At 60.0% G+C, this 22,410-nt stretch overlaps 2 protein-coding genes across 3 annotated transcripts in view; one reads left to right on the forward strand and one right to left on the reverse strand.

The window, feature by feature from the left end:
• Positions 1-2,347, forward strand: part of NMT1 (N-myristoyltransferase 1) — a 22,330-nt gene extending 19,983 nt beyond the window's left edge. Inside the window, exon 12 of the mRNA XM_071450712.1 lies at positions 1,005-2,347. Coding sequence (XP_071306813.1) covers positions 1,005-1,025 — 21 coding nt within the window. The 3' untranslated portion in view covers positions 1,026-2,347. The remainder of the gene's footprint in view (positions 1-1,004) is intronic.
• Positions 2,313-17,244, reverse strand: PLCD3 (phospholipase C delta 3). 2 transcript variants are annotated; one of them, XM_071450708.1, is made up of 16 exons: positions 16,938-17,244; positions 14,252-14,413; positions 12,153-12,381; positions 11,946-12,075; positions 10,982-11,207; positions 9,891-10,092; positions 9,005-9,149; positions 8,624-8,776; positions 8,400-8,546; positions 8,104-8,139; positions 7,159-7,318; positions 6,265-6,381; positions 6,033-6,181; positions 4,867-5,002; positions 2,976-3,125; positions 2,313-2,895 (listed from the first exon to the last, which is right to left on the reverse strand). In XM_071450708.1, the coding sequence occupies exons 1-16, from the start codon at positions 17,038-17,040 to the stop codon at positions 2,807-2,809; spliced, it is 2,334 nt and encodes a 777-aa protein (XP_071306809.1). In that variant the 5' UTR covers positions 17,041-17,244; the 3' UTR covers positions 2,313-2,806. The 2 variants fall into 2 exon arrangements, with proteins under 2 accessions (XP_071306809.1, XP_071306812.1); XM_071450711.1 differs by having other exon boundaries at positions 8,400-8,549; positions 16,938-17,208.
• Positions 17,245-22,410: the final 5,166 nt, after the last annotated feature.

Genomic DNA, 22,410 nt, shown 5'->3' on the forward strand with positions numbered 1-22,410 from the left:
AGGAAGCCCCAGGAGGTTCCCTGGCGGTGTCCAACCTGGCCTTGGACACTTCCAGGGATCCAGGGGCAACCACAGCTGCTCTGGGCACCCTGTGCCAGGGCCTGCCCACCCTCACAGGGAGGAATTTCTTCCCAATATTCCATCTAACCCTGCCCTCTGGCAGTGGGAAGCCATTCCCCTTGTCCTGTCACTCCAGGCCCTTGTCCAAAGTCCCTCCTGGTGGCCCTTTTGGCACTGGCAGAGGCTCTGAGGCCTCCCTGCAGCCTTCTCCAGGCTGAACAACCCCACCTCCCAGCAGGGATGTTCCATCCCTTTACTCATCATGAGCTGAGAAACACCCTTGGCTCATGAATCAAGGCTGCCTCATAACCTGATGGGGCTTGTCACACCCCAAACATTGGTCACCTCCCCAGATCAGAGCTGAGCAGGGCCTGTGTGCCCTCTCAGCCACAAACCCAGGGCTTTGCTGCTCTCAAATACCCCAAAAGCAGTGGGGAAACCTGTGACAGCATTCACAGGAGTCTGAGGATGAGGGAAGAGATGAGGATCTGACTCCATGATTCAGAAGGCTTGATTTATTATTTTATGATATATATTGCATTAAAATTGTACTAAAAGAAAGGATTTCCTCAGAAGGCTGGCTAAGAATAGAAAAGGAAAGAATGATAACAAAGGCTTGTGGCTTGGCTCTCTGTCTGAGCCAGCTGGGCTGTGATTGGCCATTAATTAGAAACAACCACATGAGCCCAATCCCAGATGCACCTGTTGCATTCCACAGCAGCAGATAACCATTGGTTACATTTTGTTCCTGAGGCCTCTCAGCTTCTCAGGAGGAAAAATCCTAAGGAAAGGATTTTCCCTAAAAGATGTCTGCGACAGAAACCAACACAGACAGCACCGAGCTGGGCACAGAGCAGAGGGCACCTCCTGAGCCCAATTTCTGTCCTGATGAGCCCAATCTCTGTCCTGATGAGCCCAATCTCTGTCCTGATCCCTATTTCCAGGTTGGATTGGTGCTGCAGTAAGGGAGCCCTTGCCAGGAGAGCGTGGAGGAGCCGGGCCTGAGGAGGTGCTGCCCTCATCCTTTCTGCCAAAGCCGGAGCCACGCCGGGAGAGAGGGGCACCAGAGCCCCCCTGCTGCTGCCAGCCACCTCCTTGTTTGATTTAACTGCATCCTCCTAAAGACATGATCAAGGGAATGTAACTGCTGAAACTAGATCATGATTGGCATATAATGGATTTAACGGGTGAATAATAAAAGTATATATTATATATATTTTAAATCTTTCCTGTTCCCAACTGCCATGAGTTACATTCGGCTGCTGAAGGTCACCACTGGGCTGCTGGACTGGGACTTTTCTCCGTGGGGACAGCTGAGGTTGATGCTGATGGTGGCTGCTGGTCAAAACCCTCCTGCCTGCCCCGAGGGTGCTTCAGGCTCTTTGCCCCAGGTTTGCTCCTGACTCTGTTTAACAGGGGGAGATTCCTTTCCAAGGGCTATTTGTGCAAGAGATGCCTTGTCCCACCTCCTGCCCAGCCACAGAGACTCCAACCCTTCCTGCTGGACAGCAGTGCCCGAAGATCCAGAGGGGTTCAGCTCCAGGCACACCCTGCTCTGCTCAGGCTCCTGGGGCTCCTTCCCCTCAGCCTCCCCACTGGGGATGCTCCACTGCCACTGCCACAGCCTCTCTGCTCAGCTGCTTTTCTCTGGAAGCATGGAAATCTGGATACTCCATCGGCATCATCCTCCCCGGTGCCTCCAGCACCAGCTCCCGGTGTCACCTCGTGCTGTGGGATCCTCTGAGAGAAAGGAAACGTTGTCATGGCAACCCTCCATCCCATCCAGGAGTGCCAGGACATCCTCCTGCCATGTCCCGAGCCCAGAGCTCCGAGATGCTCCTGCCTGCCCAGCCAAAGGTTTCCAAAGCTGCACACCAAGGCCAAGACCCCGTCTATGCACTGTCACACCTCCCTGTGCTGGCGTGTCCCTGTCACACCCCGTGGCACCACGGACCCTGAGAGCCTGTGCCCGCCCCAGCCTGGACCTGTGGGGCCTCAGAGGGGACCAGGAGCCCATCACACCCCCCTGGCAGTGCCATCACATCGCCCTGCTCGGGGTCCTGTGTCACCTATGCAAGTACCTCTGTGTCCCCCGCTGTTCCCTGCTGTCCTGGGTGTGGGTGGGGGACCCTCCCCTTGTCCCCATGGCAGGGTTGAGGGCTGCTCCCCAGGGCACTGCTGGTTTGGGGGTGGGCTCAGCCCTGATCCAGCCACGATGGGCCCCGGAGGGTGACAGGGACACTGGGACAGGCTCTGTTAAAATAAAACCTTTATTCCACTGGCTTGATCCCAGGCTGTAAATCTGTGCCTGTCACTGGTGCCAGAGCTCGGCAACGTGTGCCCACCCGGGCACAATGGAGTGTGTGGTGGCAGGGTCCCCTCAGGGACTCCAGGGTGATGATGGCACCATCCTTGCACCCCAAGAGAGGGGCTGGGGGGCCCATCCTTGCACCCCAAGCGTGGCCAAGACTGGTGAGATTTGCTGGTTGCTGTCACCCATGTCACCCCTGTGTGGCTGTGCTGGGCTGTTGGCCCAATCCTGGTAGTCACAGCATCTCTGTCCCCTCAAGGACAGGACTGGGACCCCAGTGGGTGGCACTGGGTAGGGGAGCCCCCACTCCCTTGGGTCCTCCACAGACAGGTGAGCAGTGTCCTCGGGCTGTCCCCACGCAGGGAGGAGCCTGTTGTCCCCACAATGTCCCCCGTGGGCACCTCGGGGACACCAGGCTGTCCCTGCCGTGCACCCTCACAGGCTCTTGGCTCGAACGTGCACGAAGAGCGTGGCAGGGGCCAGGGAGGCGCCGTCCTTGGAGAGCAGGTGGATGTGGCGGTACCCTGGGGACACACAGGGGGCTCAGCCCGTGCCAGGCGCTGTCCCCATGCCCGGGGGGCAGCGGGGTGGCACCTGCCCCCACCTTGGCGCATGCTGGGCAGGGGCAGCGTGAACTGCCCCACGAAGTCATTGCAGGAGGTGCTGTCGTAATCCTCCACCACGAAGCGCACCAGGGCCAGCTCGGGCACCCGCACCTGGAACCGCAGCGTCTCCTCCCAGCGCGGGTTGAAACCTGAGGCACCGGCAGGGGGCTGGGTGGGGCCACCGGGGACAGGCAGGACCCCGGGCACTGCCCCTGCCCCGGCTGAGCTGCCGCGCTGCACTGGGGATGTGGGGATGGGGGTGATGCTGGGGCTACAGTGGGCTGGGCTGGGGGAATGGGGGTCATACTGGGGCTGGACTGGGAGAATGGGGGTCATACTGGGGCTGGACTGGGGTCATACTGGGGTAAAGGGGGTCATACTGAGGCTGTGGTGCAGTGTACTGGGAGAAAGGGGGTCATACTGGGGCCATGATGGGGTGTACTGGGAGAATGGTGGTCATACTGGGGCTGTGGTGGAGTGTACTGGGGAAAAGAGGGTGATACTGGGGTTGTACTGGGGAAAAGGGGGTGATACTGGGCCAGTACTGGGGGAATGGGGGTCATACTGGGGCTGGACTGGGGGAATGGGGGTCAAACTGGGCCAGTACTGGGGGAATGGGGGTCATACTGGGGCTGTGGTGGGCTGTACTGGGGGAATAGGGGTCATACTGGAGCCCTGATGGGGTATACTGGGGAAAATGGGGCCAAACTGGTGCTGGACTGGGTTATACTGGGAGAAGGGGGGTTGTACAGTGACTGGTGGAGCAGACTGGAGGGATGGGATCATACTGGGAATCTGATGGGATGTACTGGGGGAATGGAGGTTATGCTGGAGCTGGGCTGGACCATACTGGGAGAATGGGGGTTACACTGGGGCCATGGTGGGGTATACTGGGATAATGGGGTCATACTGGTCTTGGGCTGGGTGTACTGGGGAAAAGGGGGTCATACTGGGGCTGTGGTGAGGTGTAATGGGGTCATACTGGGGGGAATGAGGATCACACTGGGCTTGGGCTGGGTGTACTGGGTACCATGAAGGAGCAGCACTGGGAGAACTGGGACATGATGAACCCTGCCACTGGTGTGGATCGGGCTGTGCTGGGGAGGGGACTGGGTTAGGGTTAGGATAGGGTTAGGGATATCCTGGGCACTGGGATGTGCTGGGCACTAGGATATCCTTGGCACTGGGGTGTGCTGGGCACTGGGGTGTGCTGGGCACTGGGATGCCCTGGGCACTGGGGTGTGCTGGGTACTGGGGTGTGCTGGGCACTGGGATATGCTGGGCACTGGGATGTGCTGGGCACTAGGATATCCTTGGCACTGGGGTGTGCTGGGCACTGGGGTGTGCTGGGCACTGGGATGCCCTGGGCACTGGGGTGTGCTGGGCACTGGGGTGTGCTGGGTACTGGGGTGTGCTGGGCACTGGGATTTGATGGGCACTGGGATGTGCTGGGCACTGGGGTGTGCTGGGCACTGGGATGCCCTGGGCACTGGGGTGTGCTGGGTACTGGGGTGTCCTGGGCACTGGGATGTGCTGGGCACTGGGGTGTGCTGGGCACTGGGTGTGCTGGGCACTGGGGTGTGCTGGGCACTGGCTCAACTGGCAGTGAGTGCTGGGCTGTGGGTACCCATGTCCCTCATGGGGATTAGGGTGCCCCTGGTGTCAAGGTGTCCCTGGATCAGGGTGCCCTGAGGTGTCCCTGGAGCCCCCCTGGAGATCAGGTTCCATGGGGTGTCTGCAGGGATCAGGGTGCTCCAAGAGACCCTGGCTTGTCCTTGGGCATTCCTGGGATTGGGGCAGTAATGGGGTTGTGACTGGATGTCCCTGGGGGCTGGGGTGTCCCCAGGGTGCCCAGGGGTGTCCCCAGGGTGCCCAGGTGGCAGCACTCACCATTGTTGAGCTTGTGGTGGGTTTGTTGCTTGGCACAGTCGGCCGGGACCCCGTGGATCTCCACGCGCACGAAGGGATCCACGATGGAGCTGCCCTTGTCCCTGTTGAGCTTGGGCAGCTGCTGGGCTGTGATCACCTGGGCACAGGGACCAGGGCACAGGGGACATGTGGGTGTCCCCAGAAGGGACCTGAGTGGCACTTGGCTGGGGCTGGGGACACGGTGAAAGGAGGGAGGTGGCTGATGCCACCCAGTGGTTGGCAGCAGCTGGATTTGGGGACAGGGTGGTGTCACCCAGGAGATGTGTCATGGGTGGCACAGTCAGGAGTGAGGATGGGATGAGAAGGAGGGAGGTGGCTGGTGCCATCCAGGAGAAGGTGACACATGGCTGGGGACAAGGTGGTGTCGCCAGAAGGGAGCAGATGGCACCCAGCCAGGAGTGGGGATGGGGTGAAGAGGAGGGACATTGTTGGTACCACACAGGAGAAGGAACATGAGTGACACGTGGCTGGGTCATCAGGAGGAGGGATGTGGGTGGCCCTTGGCTGGCACTGGGGACATGGTGGCTGATGCCATCTCAGAGAAGGGACATGGCTGACACCAGCTGGATTTGGGGACAGGGGTGGTGTCACCCAGAAGTGTCATGGGTGGCACAGTCAGGAGTGGGGATGGAATGAGGAGGGGGGAGATGGCTGGTGCCATCCAGGAGAAGGTGACACATGGCTGGTGACAAGGTGGTGTCCCCAGAAGGGAGCAGATGGCACCCAGCCAGGAGTGAGGATGGGATGAGGAGGAGGGAGGTGGCTGGTGCCATCCAGGAGAAGAGACATGGGTGGCACATGGCTGGGGACAAGGTGGTGTCCCCAGAAGGGGATGGAGGGAGGTGGTTGGTACCACACAGAAGGAACATGAGTGACATGTGGCTGGGTCATCAGGAGAAGGGATGTGGGTGGTCCTTGGCTGGCACTGGGGACATGGTGGGGAGGAAGGAGGTGGCTGATGCCATCTCAGAGAAGGGACAGAGCTGATACCAGCCAGATTTGGGGACAGGGTTGGTGTCACCTGCAGGTGGCACCTGGCCAGCCATTGGAATATCAGGGATGTCACCCCGCAGGGACCTGGGTGGCACTCAGCTGGCCTTGGGGACAGGCAGGCGGGGTGTCCTCACCCTGATGTGCAGGGCCAGGCGCCGGGAGCCCTCGCCGGGGGGGCTGTGCAGGCAGGGCGGTTTCAGGACGTAGCCACAGCGCCCGTTGGGCAGGAAGCGCCCGGCGTTCAGGTCCATCTCATAGCCCGGCGTCTGGAAGTTCAGGGCCACTGTGGGGACAGCAGGAGGGGCTGTCAGGGGTGGGTGACACCTCCAGGAGTGGGTGCCAGGTGAGAGGGGCCCGGGGTCTCACCCAGCTGGCAGCCAGCGTTCCACATCTCCTGGGGGTTGTAGTTGGCAGAGTTCATCTTGAGCCCCAGCGGGTACACGCGGCTCAGCTGGCGGGCGTTGTACCGGACCAGGGCTGGGCCTGGGGATGGACACGGCTCAGGGGGGGCTGCTGCACCCTCCAGTGCTGCTGGGGGACCCCAACAGAGGCTGAGGGGCCCAAGGACACAGACAGAGCCTGCCCAGATGGGTGGGCCTGAGCCTGTTATATGACCCTGAAACCAGACCCCAAACCTGAACCTTGACCTTGGATCCCTGACCCCAAACCTCTGACCTTGATCCTGATCTTGACCCCACACTTGGACTTTAGACCCCTGACCCTGGACCTTGACCACGGAACCCAGACCCTGACCCTGATCCCTGGACCTCAGACTCCAAACCAAAACCCTCAAGCCTATGCCCTGACCCAGATCCTAATCCTTGACTCCAGACACTGACCCTGGACCCCAGACCCTGAACACCCAAGATCTGACTCAGATCTTAATCTTAGGCCCTGCCTGACCTCAGATTCTGACCCTGACCCCCAGCCCTTGATCCCAGACCCCCCTCCCCCCTTGATCCCTGGACTCTGACCCAGACCTTAATACCTGCCCTAGGCCCTGGACCCAGATGCCACATCCCAAATCCTGATCCCAGACCTTGATCCTGGTCGTGTGACCCCAGTCCTGGCCTCTGGCCCCAGGCAGGCCCTGCCAGCAGACCCCAGTCCCACCCATCCAGGGCAGCCTGGGTGAGGCCAGCGTGCCCCTGACCCCTCATGGAGCCACCCTAGAGACTGAGCCCATCCTCAGCCCATCCCAGTGGCTCAGGAGCAGGGACCCACCCTGTCCCCACCCCGTCCCCATCTGGTGACCCTCACCTGCCTCCTTGATGAGCTTCCGAGCCTTCCTCTCGCTGAAGGAGGACACGTGGCAGGGCTGGGGGTGGCGCAGGGCCTGGGCCAGCCCAGGGAAGGGGACAGCCTGGCAGTACACCACCAGCGCCGACAGCTCTGGGGACACCTGCGACGCGTCCTTGGCCTGCAGCGGGAGCCACCGTGGCAGCAGGGAGGGACAAGCTGGCCCTGGTGGCCATCTGCCAGTCCAAGGGCCTACAGACCCCCTCCCCTGCTAGTGCTGAGTGCTGAGACCCCCAGGGCTGTGGAGACCCAGAACCCCAGGCAATGGAGTGAGGGACCAGGGGCTGATGGAGAACCCAAGGAGGTTGAGAACCTGCAGTCATGGAGAATCCAAGGGAATGGACAACCCAAGATGTTACAGACCCCAAGATGAGAGAGACCCCAAAGTGCTGGAGACCCCAAGAGGATGGGATACTTGAGGTGGTGACCCCAAAGTGCTGGAGACCCCAAAGAGGATGGGATACTTGAGGTGACAGAGACCCCAAGGTGGTGCAGAACCCCAGGCAATGGAGTGATGGACCAGGGGCTTGGGGGAACCCAAGGAGGTTGAGAACCTGCAGTCATGGAGAACTCAAGGGAATGGACAGCCCGAGATGTTACAGACCCCAAGATGAGGAGACCCCAAAGTGCTGGAGACCCTGAGGTGATGGGCACCTCGAGAGGATGGAATACTTGAGGTGACAGAGACCCCAAGGTGGTGCCGACCCCAACAGGTCACCCTGGATGTGATGGAGGCCCAACACAATGGAGAACTTGAGGTGACAAAGAAATCAAAGTGTTGGAAACCCCAGAAACAGGAAGAGGGAGGCACGTCCGAGCTGTCCCCAAGCTCTGTCCCCTCTGACAGCCACTCACTGCCCCCACAGCACCCACCCTGTCAGCCCCCCCAGCTCCAGCATCACCCACCTGCAGAGGTTTGATCTCCTGCAGCGACTGCAGCGACTGAAAGAGGAGAGAGCAGGGCTGCAGAGGGCATGGCAGAGCTGGCAGCGCCCAGCTGGGACAGCCCCAGGATGCCCTGGCACCACCAGGATGCTCTGATCCATCAGCACCACCAGGATGTCGTGGTCCCCTGGCACCATCAGGGTGCTCTGACCCATCAGGACCACCAGGATTCCATGGTTCCCCAAAACCACCAGGATGCTCTGATCCATCAGGACCACCAGGTCCCCCAAAACCACATCCCTGGGGAAATCTCTTACTCGCCGGGGGCTTCTCTCCTGCAACTTCTCCTCGTCTTCCTCCTCTTCCTCTTCTTCCTCCTCGGGGTCCAGAAGGGAGGTGACACCCCGTGGCTCCTGCCACAGCTCTGGCAGCTTCTTGCCCTTCACCAGGATCTTTTCCTTCAGCTGCTGCAGAGGGCAGGTGCGAGCTCAGGGCTCGGAGGGGACATGGGGACGCCGTGGTGGCACACGGGTGGCCTTACCTCTGGTGAGGGGAGGTCGTGGGGGTCCTGCCCCTGCAGGGGCTGTGTCAGCAGCCTGTCCCCAAGGATGGCCTTCATGTGCCGGGCCATGGTGGCCTGCTGCTCCAGCCCGCAGTGGTTCTCCAGGGACAGGATGACGGGGTAGGGCGATTTCTGGGCATGGGGAGGATGCCCTCAGCAGCGGGCACCGGGCACCCCACATTCAGCACCGGGCACCCCACACTCAGCACCGGGCACCGGGCACCCCACATTCAGCACCGGGCACCCCACACCCCACACTCAGCACCGGGCACCGGGTACCCCACACTCAGCACCGGGCACCCCACACTCCGCACTCCACACCAGGCACCGGGCACCCCCGGGGCTCCCGCCCGGTCTCACCTCGAAGGCGGAGTCGCGGATGCTCTCGATGACGTCACGGAAGAGGATTTTGGAGGTGAGGGTGTGCCCGTGGTACACGACAGGTTCCCCGTCCGGGCCCTCCCAGCAGTCCAGCTCCACACAGCGGCACCCGGCCCGCAGAGCCCTGCCCCGACACCGGCACCGGGTCAGCCCCTGTGCCCCCGCAGCCACGGGAGCTGCTGTGTGTCCCTGTGTCCCTGTGTCCGTGTGTCCCTGTGTCTGTGTGCCCCTGTGGCTGTGTGTCCCCATGTCCGTGTGTCCTTGTGGCTGTGTGTCCTTGTGGCTGTGTGTCCATGTGTCCCTGTGTCTGTGTGTCCCTGTCACTGTGTGTCCCTGTGTCTGTGTGCCCCTGTGTCCGTGTGTCCATGTGTCCCTGTGTCTGTGTGTCCCTGTGGCTGTGTGTCCTCCCACCCATCTGTCCCTGCATCTCTATATCCATGTGTCCACATGTCCACATGTCCATCTATCTGTGCACCTCTATATCCACACATCCACATGTCCATGTGTCCATCTGTCCCTGCACCTCTATATCCACACATGCATGTGTCCATCTGTCCTTGTTCCTCTATATCCACACATCCACATGTCCATTTGTCCCTGCACCTCTATATCCACACATCCATGTGTCCACGAGTCCATCTGTCCTTGTACCTCTATATCCACATATCCATGTGTCCATCTATCCCTGTTCCTTTATATCCACATGTCCACATGTCCATCTGTCTGTGTACCTCTATATCCACAATTCCACATGTCCATGTGTCCATCTGTCTGTGCACCTCTATACCCACACACCCACATGTCCATGTGTCCCTGCACACCCATGTGTCCGTCTGTCCCCATTCTGTTCCCCAGGGACACACACCTGACGTAGGCCTCGGTGCTGCTGCTGCCTCCGACCTGGTTGCGGGTCAGGTAGGTGTTGTGGGACGAGGAGATGAAGTAGTGGCTCAGGGGCTGGCTCATGTCCTGGTGCACCTTGGTGTGCTCCTGGTTGAGGATGTCCCCAGCAGCTGACAGCAGGTACATCATGAACCCGTCCAGCATCATCAGGTCCTGCTGTTTGGCTGTGGGACACGGTGGCAGGTGTCACACGGTGGCAGGTGTCACATAGTGGCAGGTGTCACACGGTGGCAGGTGTCACATAGTGGCAGGTGTCACATAGTGGCAGGTGTCACACAGTGGCAGGTGTCACATGGTGGCAGGTGTCACACGGTGGCAGGTGTCACATGGTGCTGGCAGGGTGGCACCCTGAGGGCTTTCCCCACTTGGAGGTGCCATGTTCATCCCTGACCTGGCACTGTGGCACCCAGGGGACGTGTAAGTTCTCTTAATGTCCCATCTCCATCCTGATGTCACCCAAACTGCTGGTGCCACATTCACTCTGGATGTGGCATGGTGACACCCATGAGCTGTGGAGGTTCCCTGTCCCCACCCTGATGCCCTCTGTCCTCCCAGTGCCGTGTCACCCCAGACCTGGCACTGTGGCACTCAGGGGAGGTCCCCTTTGTGTCCCATCTTCCCTCTGATGTCCTCCATCCTCCTAGTGCCACATCTACCTTAAGGGTACTATTGTGACATGGAGGTCCTTCATCCCCACCATGATGTCCCCTGGTGCTGTGTTCACCCTGCACCTGCCATGGTGGGACCTGAGGAGGACAGAAGTCCTTCATGAGTGTCACATTCATAGCAGAGCTGGCATCACACCACCCATGAGACCTGGAAGTCCACGACCTGCCCATCCCCACCATCCCCAGGGAACCTGTCCTGTCCCCATGGTGTCACATCCACCAGGTGCCAGCCAGGCCATGTGTAGGATGGCAGACACTGGCAATGGGCACCAGGACAGCAATAGAAACCTTGGAGGACCCCGTACCCATTTGGGATGGTGATACCCCAAATCAGAGCCCCATCCCTACATCCATGAGCGCCCAGCCCACGATCCCCCAGCCTCACCCTTGTCGTTGAGCTCGTGGGTGCGGATGATGGCGCGGGCCTGGCGCAGGCTGCTCTCCTCTCCCTGGTCCCTCAGGAAATCCTGCAGCTCCTCGGCCGACAGCACCCGGTCCTCGCCAGAGTAGCGCCCAAAGAGCTCCTCGAGCTCGGGGCGCCGCAGCAGCCGCCGGCAGAACTCCTCCAGCTCCCGGCCCTCCAGCCGCTCGTTGCCAGAGTGGTCGCACTCCTGATGGCACAGCCCAGCCTCAGGGACTGTCCCCTGCCTGTGGGGACGGGGTACAGCCACCCCCTGCCTTGTTCTGCCTGTCCCCGGAGCGGGCAGGGTGAGTGGGGTGAGTCCTGACCCCTCTGTTCCCCCAGCCAGGGCCCCCTGACCCCCAACTCTGGGATGGAGCAGAGCAGAGCTCCGTGCCTCAGGTTCTGTCCTTGTGCCTCTATGTCCACACATCCACGTGTCCATCTGTCCCTGCACCTCTATATCCACACATCCAGGTGTCAGTCTGTGCTTGTGCCTCTGTATCCACACATCCACGTGTCCATCTGTCCCTGCACCTCTATATCCACACATCCAGGTGTCCATGTGTCCATATGTCCTTGTTCCTCTATACCCACACACCCACGTGTCCATCTGTACTTGTTCCTCTATACCCACACATCCACGTGTCCATCTGTCCTTGTTCCTCTATATCCACACACCCATGTGTCCGTCTGTCCCTGCACCTCTATACCCACACATCCACGTGTCCATCTGTGGGAGATGCCCAGAGGAGCAGCTCTCCATAGGGGAGAAATGTCCCACCTTGGGGACACAGAGCAGCGGCTGGGACAGCTCAGACCACCTCACCCCTCTCCACCACATGCCCCTGGTGGGACCCAACCCTTGGTGGCTTTGGTGTGAGGGGTTTGTCAGCTCTCTGTGCTGGGCAAGGCAGAGAAGGAGCCACTGGTGGTGCAGCTCAGGTACCTTGAAGAGCTTGGAGGCGTAGACATCATCCATGTCGATGTTGAGCATCCTCAGCATGCTCTTCACCTCCCTGAAGGACATCTTGTTGTCCTTGTTCCTGTCTGCTCGCTGCAGGACCCCGTGGATCCAACTGCACCGGGCTAAGGAAACCTCTGGGTGTCACCACAGCCGTCCCCACCCTGTCCCCAACCCCTCCTCGAAGGATACTGGTCGAGCTTCTCCATCTGGCTCATGGCCTGCAGCCTCCCCATCAGCTTGCCGAGCCCCTGCACCCAGTGCCGGGCGTCCTCCTCGCCTCGGGCGGCCAGGTCCAGGTTCTTGCGGCGGCCCTTGAAGGCCAGGCTGAAGCAGTGGCGCTCGGGGAAGGCGGCTCCGTGCTTGCGCAGCCCCTCGGAGCGGCGACCCTCGCGCACCGCCTCGATCAGCGCCACCGAGACTGCGGGGACAGCGGGGCAGCGTGGGCCGGTCACCCACCCGCCAGCATCCCTGCAGGACACCCCGTTCTGCTGACGGACAGACAGCCCCGGGACGGACAGACAGCCCCGGGATGGACAGACACCCCGCGGGACGGACAGACAGCCCCCGGGACAGACAGACAGCCCCCAGGACGGACAGACACCCCCCGGGACGGACAGACAGCCCCCGGGACAGACAGACAGCCCCCGGGACAGACAGACACCCCGGCTGCTGACGGACAGACATCCCGGCTGCTGATGGACAGACACCCCGCGGGACAGACAGACACCCCCGGGACGGACAGACAGCCCGCGGGAAGGACAGACACCCTGCGGGACGGACAGACACCCCCCGGGACAGACAGACACCCCGGCTGCTGACGGACAGACATCCCGCGGGACGGACAGACACCCCGGCTGCTGACGGACAGACATCCCGCAGGACAGACAGACAGCCCCGGGACGGGGCTGGGCTCCGCTCGGTGCCGCTGCCGGGCTTATCCCGCTAATCCCAGGCGCGACAGGAGCCGCTGTCCCCGCGGGGATGGGGACGGGGACGCTGCCAGGGAGGGGACGGAGCCGCCGTGCTCCAGGCACCCATCCCGGCTGAGGGTGGGAAGGGACGGGTGACAGCGGGGATGGGGACAGGACCTCGGGGGATGGGGAATAGTGGGGGCTCTCCCAGCTCCATGTACTGGGAGGCACTGGGAAGGGCTGGAAGGCTCTGGGAGCCACTGAGTAAAGGGTGCTGGAGGTCAGGTATTGGGTAGGGGTCCACATTCTGGGTTGGGTTCAGCTCAGGTGAGGGTCTGGACCCCAGGCTGGGGTGCAGGGTTGGGGTCTGGGTGCTCAGCTGGGATATGAGTGAGGGGGATGTCAGAGTTCTGGGTCCAGGTCACCGGTGGGGACCCAGGCAGGGATCTGGGGCACAGGGGGCATCTGGGGCACAATTGGGGTCTGGATTGTGGAGTTCCATGCCCCAGGATTGGCAATCCCCTGGTTCTCACTGCGGGATTTGGGTCCTGGGCTGGGATCTGGGTCCTGGAACTCAGGGGGGGTCTGGGTTCTGAGTGGGGGTCCAGGTCTTGGGTGGGGATCTGGGAACTGGGCTGTGGTCAGCATCCAGGTGGGGCTCTGGATGCTGGGAATGGATCTGGGTCCTGGGGTAGGGTCTGGATTCCACGTGGGGGTCCTGGCTTGGGGTCTGGGTCTCACACGGACATGTCCATATCTGGATTCTGTGTGGGAGTCCAGACCCAAGGCTGTGGGTGAGGTCCTGGACTGGGATCGGGGTCCCAGGTGGGGTCTGGGTAAGGGTCAGGTCCTTGGTGGGGTCCAGGGGTGTGTCTGGGGCAGTGCCCGGCTCCTGTTCCCTGCAGCTGCTGGCAGCCCAGGCTGTGTCTGGTGTCCCCAAGCCCCGGGGGACAGGGGCAGCACTCACAGCTCTGGGATGGGACAGGGGCAGCACTCACAGCTCTGGGGATGGGACAGGGGCAGCACTCACAGCTCTGGGATGGGACAGGGGCAGCACTCACAGCTCTGGGATGGGACAGGGGCAGCACTCACAGCTCCGGGGGTGGGACAAGGGCAGCACTCACAGCTCTGGGATGGGACAGGGGCAGCACTCACAGCTCTGGGGATGGGACAAGGGCAGCACTCACAGCTCTGGGGTGGGACAGGGGCAGCACTCACAGCTCTGGGGATGGGACAGGGGCAGCACTCACAGTTCTGGGGATGGGACAGGGGCAGCACTCACAGCTCCGGGATGGGACAGGGGCAGCATTCACAGCTCCAGGGATGGGACAGGGGCAGCACTCACAGCTCTGGGGATGGGACAGGGGCAGCACTCACAGCTCCGGGGGGCGCGGGCGCGCCGGAACCGTCCCTCGAAGCTCACGGTGACCCCGTCCTCCTGCAGGCGGAACAGCCGCGCCCTGGAGCCCCCCCGGGCCTTCACCTTCCACAGCAGCGACCCCTGGAGCATCCGCTGGACGTCCTCATCCTCCGTCAGCCCTGCGGGGACAGCCCTGGGCTACCGGGGGCACGGGGGGCACGGGGGGCATGGGCTGGGGGGGATTGGTGCACATCTGGGTGCACATCTGTATCCTGTGGGATGGCATGGGACAAATGGGACAGGAGGGATGGGATGGGATGGGGTGGGATCCATGGGACGGGATCCATGGGATGGGATGGGATGGGATGGGGTGGGATGGGATGGGATGGGATGGGGTGGCACAGGACAGGATGGAGGGATGGGACAGGACAGGGTGAGATGGACAAGAGAGGCTGATGGGGTGGGACGTGAATGACACAAATGTGACAATGCAGATGGGACAAGATGGGACAAATAGGACTGGACAGGAGCGGGTGGAGCAGACTGGACTGGATGGGACAGGGTGGGATAGGACAAGATGAGGCAGATGGGATGGGACAGAGCAGATGGGGTGGAACAAACAGGTTGGGATGGGATGGGAATGGGAATGGGAATGAGACAGGACAGGCAGGAGAGGACAGACAGGAAAAGCCACTGCCCTGGCTCTCTTTGGAGCACAGTGTGGCTGTTCAGGGGGCACAGGGCACAGCAGTGACACAGCCCAGCTGCTAAATCCCAGCAAAGCTTCCCAGATCCTGCATGGAGAGTGCCAGGATGGTGCCAGCAGCAGAGCTCAGGCTGGGAACAATGACAGGGTGGCCTCAGGGGACTGGCAGGCCCACGCCTCAGCCAGGATTTTTCCATCTGTTCATAGAATGGTTATTTCCTCCCTTTATTGTTCCGGCAGCTATTTCTAAGATCTCCAATGACCACGTCCTGCTCTGGATGGAGATTCCACTCCTGGGCTGGGAAAGGGTAGTTTGGGGGCTTGGGGACATTCTGAGCCACCATGGCCTCGGGGGTGCAGCCACCAGCTGCCAGCATCTCCTGCACCGTCACATCCTGCCCAAGGTGCAGGACAGAGGGCAGGTGAGGGGACATGGGGACACAAACATGGGGATGCAGGGATGTAGGGACACATGGATACAGGGATGGACACGTGGATACAGCTCCATGGGCACAGGGAATGTCAGATCCATGGGCACAGGGATGGAGGGACGCATGGATACAGGGATGGGCATGAGGATATAGGGATGGACACATGGATACAGGTGCATGGGCACAGGGATGGGCACATGGATACAGGGATGGGCACATGGAAAGTCAGATCCATGGGCACATAGAATGTCAGTTCTGTGGGCACAGGGAATGTCAAGTCCATGGGCACAGGTGTGTGGATGCACAGACACCAGGACACACGGACGATGGATACAGAGATGCAGGGATGTGTGGATCCATGGATCTGCTGATGGAAGGACAGACAGACGGACATTCAGGTGAGTGGGTGCATGCACAGGTGCATGGATGCAGGGATGCAGGCACATGTGGGTGCATGGACAGAGCTCCTCAGTCACACAGACACAGGGGACACAGGGATGCACTGACAGGATGCAGGGATGCATGGACCAGCATGGATGCACTGCTGCAGGACACACGGACATGTGGGCACATGGGGGCACGAGCATTGGGATGGACAGACAGACACACGGACATGCATGGACATAGAGGTGGGTGCTCCCAGACACAGCCCAGGGGAGGCATGGACACACAGGTGCTGGGAGGCAGGGACAGATGGACACATGGATGTGTGGATACTGAGGTGCAGGGACAGATGGACATGTGGATATATGGGTATAGAGGAACAAGGACAGATGGACAGATGGACACGTGGATGTATGGATATAGAGGTGCAGGGACAGATGGGTGGGAGGACAACACAGCCACAGGGACACACGGACACACGGACACACAGACACAGGGACACACAGACACACGGACACACGGACACACGGACACACAGACACACGGACACACAGACACACAGACACACGGACACACAGACACACAGATACACGGGCACAGGGGCACATGGACACAGGGGCACACAGACACACGGACACATGGACACACGGACACACGGAGCTGCAGCAGCTCCGGGCACTCGGCCCCGTGTCCAGTGCTGGGGGCACAGGGCCGGACCTGCCCCTTCCTGCTGCTCCCTCCCAGGACCCGCCCTGACCCTGCGGGCACCCCCTGCCCTGCTGGGCTGCTGAGCCCCGTGTGCCCCCTGTGCCAGGGCAGCGCCCCTGGGGCGGGGAAACTGAGGCACGGTGCTGGGGAGTGGCACCGGAGCCTTGGGGACAACAAATGCCCTGAGCAAGGGGGCTCCTGTCACCTGTGATGCGGCCAAACCCTGATCCCGCTGTCCCCCAAAGGCTGGGGTGATGCACAGATATTTTGGGGTGGCCTTGGGGACCCCTCCCTGCTGTGGGGGACCCATCCCAGCCATGGGGACCCATCCCAGCCATGGGGACCCTCCTGCCCTGGGGCCTGTTCCCGTCCCAAGGAATATCCCTGTCCCCCCATTTCGGGGACCCCTCCCGGACCCCCCTGGCCCAGCCCTGCCGGGGTTTCTCGGTTTCTCCCCGGTTCCCCCGAACTCACCCATTTTCTTCAGGGCTCTCCCGGGCCGGCGGGAGCCCCCGGCACCTTCGGACGGGGCTCGGAGCTGTTCGGCGGCGGGACGCGCCCTCCTGCCGCAGATCATGGCCCGGGACCCCCGGCACCCCGGTACCCCCGGTGTTTCGGGAGTGTTTCGGGACTCCGGTGCTCCCGGTGCCCCGGCCGGTTCTGGCGCTCCCGGCGCTCCCGGTGCCCCCGGCCGGTGGAACCGGGCTGGGCGGTGGCGGAGGTCGGGGCTGGGGCTGGGGCTGGGCGGCCGGGCCGTGACCGGGGCCGGCCGCGGGGAGGGACCGGGAGGAGCCACAGGGCAGCCGGGCTCTGTTAACCGTTTGTGCCGGCCCGGGGCGAACGGGGCTCACCGGGGCTGGCCGGGGCTCACCGGGGCTCACCGGGACGGGACCGAGCTACACCGGGCTCGTTCTGCACCGCGGCTGCCTCAACACCGGGAACGGGCCGGGTCCCGACGTGTCCCCGGTTCTGTGCAGCCGGTCCCGTTCTGTCCGAGCCCGGGACAAACCGGTGGTGCCCGCTGTCCCCCGCCTGCACCGGCGGAGAGCCCCCTCTGCCCGGGACCTCCCGGTGACTGTGCCCAACGAGGGGACACGCAGGGACCTCCCGGTGACTGTCCCCAATGAGGGACACCTGGGGAGCTCAGGGTGACCATCCCCAATGAGGGGACACTCAGGGAGGGGCAGCAGAATGAGCCGGGAGGTGCCAGTCCCAGAGCCCCGAGAGTGTGAGTGTGAGTGTGAGTGTGAGTGTGAGTGTGAGAGTGTGCAGCCACGCTCACACAGACCCCAGAAGGGTTTAGGGTGGGAAGGACCCCGGGATCATCGAGGCTGTGCCTGACCCCTCCCTTGTCCCCAGCCCGGGGCACTCAGTGCCACATCCAGGAATTCCTTGGGCACCTCCAGGGATGGGCACCCCAAAGCCCCCTGGGCAGCTTCTCCCAAGGCCTGGGCACCCTTTCCATGGGGAAATTCCTGCTGGTGCCCACCCTGAGCCTGCCCTGAGGCCGTTTCCCCCCTGAGGGTGGTGGGGCAGGAGGGATGGGTCACTGGAGGCTTCTCCAAAATTCCAGAGTCTCCAGGGGAGCAGGGAGGGCACCCCAGGCCTGGCGGGGCTGTGGGGACCAGGAGCTGCAGGACAGGAGGAGGAGGTGACTGTCCCCAGCCCCTGGGTGGGACAGCTGGGCATGCAGGGGTGAGAGCAGGGCAGGCTGGAGCAACATCTGGGCAACATCTGGGCACCTGGAGTGACAGCTGAGTGTCCTGGGGTGACATCTGGGCTCTTAGGGCAGCATCTGGATACCCTGGGGGATATTGGAAGATACTGAGGGAACATCTGGGCACCCTGGGTGTGTCCTGAGCAACATCTGGGCACCACTGGGGACTCCTGGGACAATCTCTGCTTATCCCAGAGCAACATCTGGACACACAGGGAGACATCTGGGCAGCACCTGAGCAGCCTGGGACAGAGTTTCAGTGCTGTAGTTCCAGACCTGGGCAGTTCCTGCCACATCTGGACAGCTGGGGACACATCTGGGCTGTGTTTGGGGGGGATAAAGCTCTTCCTGAAGACTTTGGGGACAGGGTGTTGAAGATTGCAAAGCAAGATGTTTTCCATTCCCATCTGTATGGCAGATTATCTTTGTCAAGTGGGCAGTTTGCCTTATCTCTCTCTTTGAGTGACCACATTCACCACTTCCTCGGGAGGGGACACTGCTGATAACAGCTATGGAATGTCCCTGCATGGCTGATAAGAACTACAGCATCCCATTGGGAGATGGGAGCCCAGAGGGAGGAGCCAAGCATTCCTGCCCGGATATAATCCAGAGGTTTTGAGACACCAGCACGGCTTCTCCACTGGATTCCCCAGAGGAACAGCAGCTGCCTCTTCCTCCACTGGATCTTCAGAGGCAGAATCCATCCTTCTATACAGGACCCCTGCTCCAACAGAGCCACCCCTGACACTGCAGGAGGGCTGAGCCACAATTCCAATGGGACTGTGCCAACAGCCTGACCCACAGGGTGTCAGGCTGGGTTCTGACTCTGGCAGTGTTGTTCTGGTGTACTGCATTGTTTATTTTATCCTTTTTTTTTTTTCTTTTCCCTATTAAAGAACTGTTATTTCCTGCTCCCATAATTTTGCCTGAGAGCCCCTTAATTTAAAATTTACAGCAGTTCGGAGGGGTGGGGAGGGTTTACATTCTCCAGTTCAGAAAAGGCTCCCACATTCCTTAGTGTGAAAAATGCATGTATTTTATGATTGGCTTTTCACAAATATTCAAATGAATATTATATGTGTTGTGTTAGAAAGTAATGCTGTATTAATTCTCTTAAGTACTGTGTTAAATATAGTTTTAGGTTATAAAAATTGTTAAAATAGAGATGATGCTATGTAAGATACTTTTTTAAAGAAAGGACTCGCAGCGAGATAGCAGCCACAGGACACCTGAATCTTTCAGAGAAAAAGAATTTCTTGCTCCATTATCAGAAGAAATGAACTTCTTCCTGCCTCAAAGGCGCTGTCAGGATTCAGAGGAAGAAGTTGCTGATGACCAGACAGAATCCTGTGTTTGAATGGAATTTATGCATCATGTATGAAGTGTATGAATATGCAACAGGCTGTTGCTTTTAAGGGTTAATCCTTGGTTAACGTGGGTCCTTTTTTGGACTTGTGCTGCCCAGAAAAAGGTACCCGGACTGTCTGTAACTCTTTGTATTTATTGTCTCACATTGTCTTAATTCAAATTGTCCAAATTATTATTACTCTAATTGTATTATTATTTTTAATAACCATTTTATTACTATTAAACTTTTAAAAATTTTAAAGACAAGTGACTGGCATTTTTCACACTTAGCAGACTCCTGTCTTTCCAAACCAAGACACACGAGGACACCGGAGTCACCCCAAAAATGCAATTTCAACCCACATCAGCAGGCTCTGCTCCAAGCTCTCTTCCTTGCAGGAGTTCAGCCTCGCCTGGGTGGGATGAGCAGGATAAACACCTCTGGCTGCAGAAACCCCGTGGTGTAGGATTGATGGGGGATAGGATGGATGGAGATGAGAGATCTCTGCAGCCAGGGGTGGAACTTGGGGTTTATTGCAAAGGGCCTGGGTGCAGGGCCCTGCTGGGAGCTGCCAGGCACAGCTCAGAGCAGGACTGAGAGAAGAGAGGGGGAGAGAGGATGAGAGGGTGAGAGAGTAAAAGGCAAGAGGTAAGAGACAAGAGAATAGAAAGTAAGCACTAAATTCCCGTTCCAATACAATAAATCTTCTTCTGTGTTGAATATTCTGATTCTCACTAACCAATCTAGTACAATACACAAATCCTATAGCATTTCCATACAGCCTATAAGAATCACTACATTACCATACTGTGTCACATTTTAAACCCTAAAAACTCCTCTTTGGGCCCCTTCTGCCAAGCTGGCAGGGTCTGCTCTGACCCTTGGGCCTGTCTGCAAGCAGAGGGTGTTGTTCCATCAAAAGGGGATCACCTTCAGCTGGCCACACCATTGTTTTCCAGTTGTTCAGTAACTGAGGGATCTCAAAGCTTGCTTTCATTTCAATCTCGCTGATAGTTTCCATATTGTGAAAATCTTTTGCCAGACAATCATATTTATAAGGCTTTCCTGTTTCATCTTCCCCAGCCCTGCGGCACAACAAATCCCTGCTCTGGTTCCTCCCCTCCCTGGCGCTGCTGTTTTCTGCCAGCTTGGAAGGGATCCCGCGGGATTCGGGATCGCATTCCCGGCCGATTATAGCACAGCACGAGTGCCGTGAATCAGCGCAGGAATCCTGAGTCAGAGCTTGGAAATGGCCGGGGAGTTAAAAGATTTTACTGCTTTTGTTTCATTTTTTTATTATTATGATTTATTTCTTTTTATTTATTTGTCTTTAATTGGCAAAGGAAATGTTTCCCCAGGCGATGTGGATGGGATTTAGAAGGGTTTGGGGGGTCTTGACCCACTTGGATTTGGGATTTGGAGGTGGGGTTAAGGTTGGAAAACCAGAGTGGGAGGCAAGGATGAAACAGGGATGCTGAAAGCTGCTCTGCATCCCAACCCCAGCATCCTGGGCCAGGCTGGATCCAGGGAGTCCCCATGGCCCCCTAGAACCTCCCACAGCACCCCAGAACCTCCCATGGCACCCCAGAACCTTCCATGGCACCCCAGGACCTCCCACCCCCCCAGGGCACCTTGTTCTGCCAGGTCACACACGTCCCCATGTTCCCACAGCCCTTGGAGCAGGGGGGCTTCACCCCTCAGAGACCCCAAATTCTGCCCCTTCCTTGCTACCATAATTAATGAAGTTGGATAATAATTAACAGTGGTTAAAAGTATCCGGTGAATAAAAGAACAGTGGGTGCAATTGGGTAATAATTAACAATTGCTCTGCCTGACCCAGCTGTCCCCTCTCCTGCCTGGTGGCCCGGTGGCACTGTCCCAGTGCCATGTTCCACATCCCAGTGCCCTGTTCCAGACCCCAGTGCAGTGTCCAACCCTCCCAGTGCAGTGTCCCAGTCCCTGGCACCTTTGGCACCGTTGTCCCTGTCCCCACTGCAGTGTCCTGGTGTCACAGTGCATGGCCCCAGTGTCCCCATGTGTGGCCCCAGAATCCTGGATGATTGTCACAGAATCCCAGGATGGTTTGGGTTGGAAAGGACCTTAAAGCCACCCAGTGCCACCCCTGCCATGGCAGGGACACCTCCCACTGTCCCAGGCTGCTCCAAGCCCCAATGTCCAACCTGGCCTTGGGCACTGCCAGGGATTGAGGGGCTTTGGGCAGCCTGTGCCAGTGTCCCAGAGCATCCCTGTGCCCTGGCACTTTCAGCACAGCCCAGGTGGCACCCCCAGCACTGTCCCCGTGCCTGCTGCAGTGTCACGGCTCTGCCACCACCCCATGGCACCGTGCTCCTGCACAGGGTCCCTATGCCAGGGCTGGGTCCCAGAGCTCCACACCTGGGGACAGCCTGGGTGCTCCGAGGTGCTGGGCACTGTCCCTAGGCACCACCTCACTGTCCCCTCTCCCAGGGCACTGTCCCTGTCCTGTCTCTCACTGTCCCACTGTCCCTGTGCACTCTCATTGTCCTGGCTCACCATCCCTGTGCACTGTCCCACTGACCCTGCCCCCATCCCTGTCCCCTGTCCCTCTGTCCCTGTCCCACTGTCTCTGTCCTTCTGTCCCTGTCCCTGTCCTTCTGTCCCTGTGCCCATCTCAGTCCACTGTCCTCGTCCCCCGTCCCTGTCCCAGTCTCCCTGTCCCAGTCCCTCTGTCCCTCTGTCCCTCTGTCCCTCTGTCCCTGTCCCTCTCTCCCAGTCCCTCTGTCCGTGTCCCAGTCCTTGTCCCTCTGTCCCCCTGTCCCCCTGTCCCCCTGTCCCTCTGTCCCTCTGTCCCAGCCCTGCAGTCCCTTCCGTCCACGCCAGGCGGCGCCTCCCCTCCCCGCTCT

The sequence above is a fragment of the Agelaius tricolor genome, unplaced genomic scaffold (assembly GCF_023055355.1).
Source record: "Agelaius tricolor isolate 1412-34295 unplaced genomic scaffold, bAgeTri1.0.p SCAF_31, whole genome shotgun sequence".
Classification (NCBI taxonomy): domain Eukaryota; kingdom Metazoa; phylum Chordata; class Aves; order Passeriformes; family Icteridae; genus Agelaius; species Agelaius tricolor.

What these genes read in the sequence shown, in the direction of transcription:
- PLCD3 (XM_071450711.1), bottom strand. Translation starts at nt 17,040, where the DNA reads ATGATCTGCGGCAGGAGGGCGCGTCCCGCCGCCGAACAGCTCCGAGCC. An exon ending in TCCGCGACTCCGCCTTCGAG is followed by an intron (nt 8,777 to 9,004) that starts GTGAGACCGGGC and finishes CCCCATGCCCAG; the next exon opens with AAATCGCCCTACCCCGTCAT. An exon ending in GCCTGGCCCTGCACATCAGG is followed by an intron (nt 5,003 to 6,032) that starts GTGAGGACACCC and finishes CCCTGTGCCCAG; the next exon opens with GTGATCACAGCCCAGCAGCT.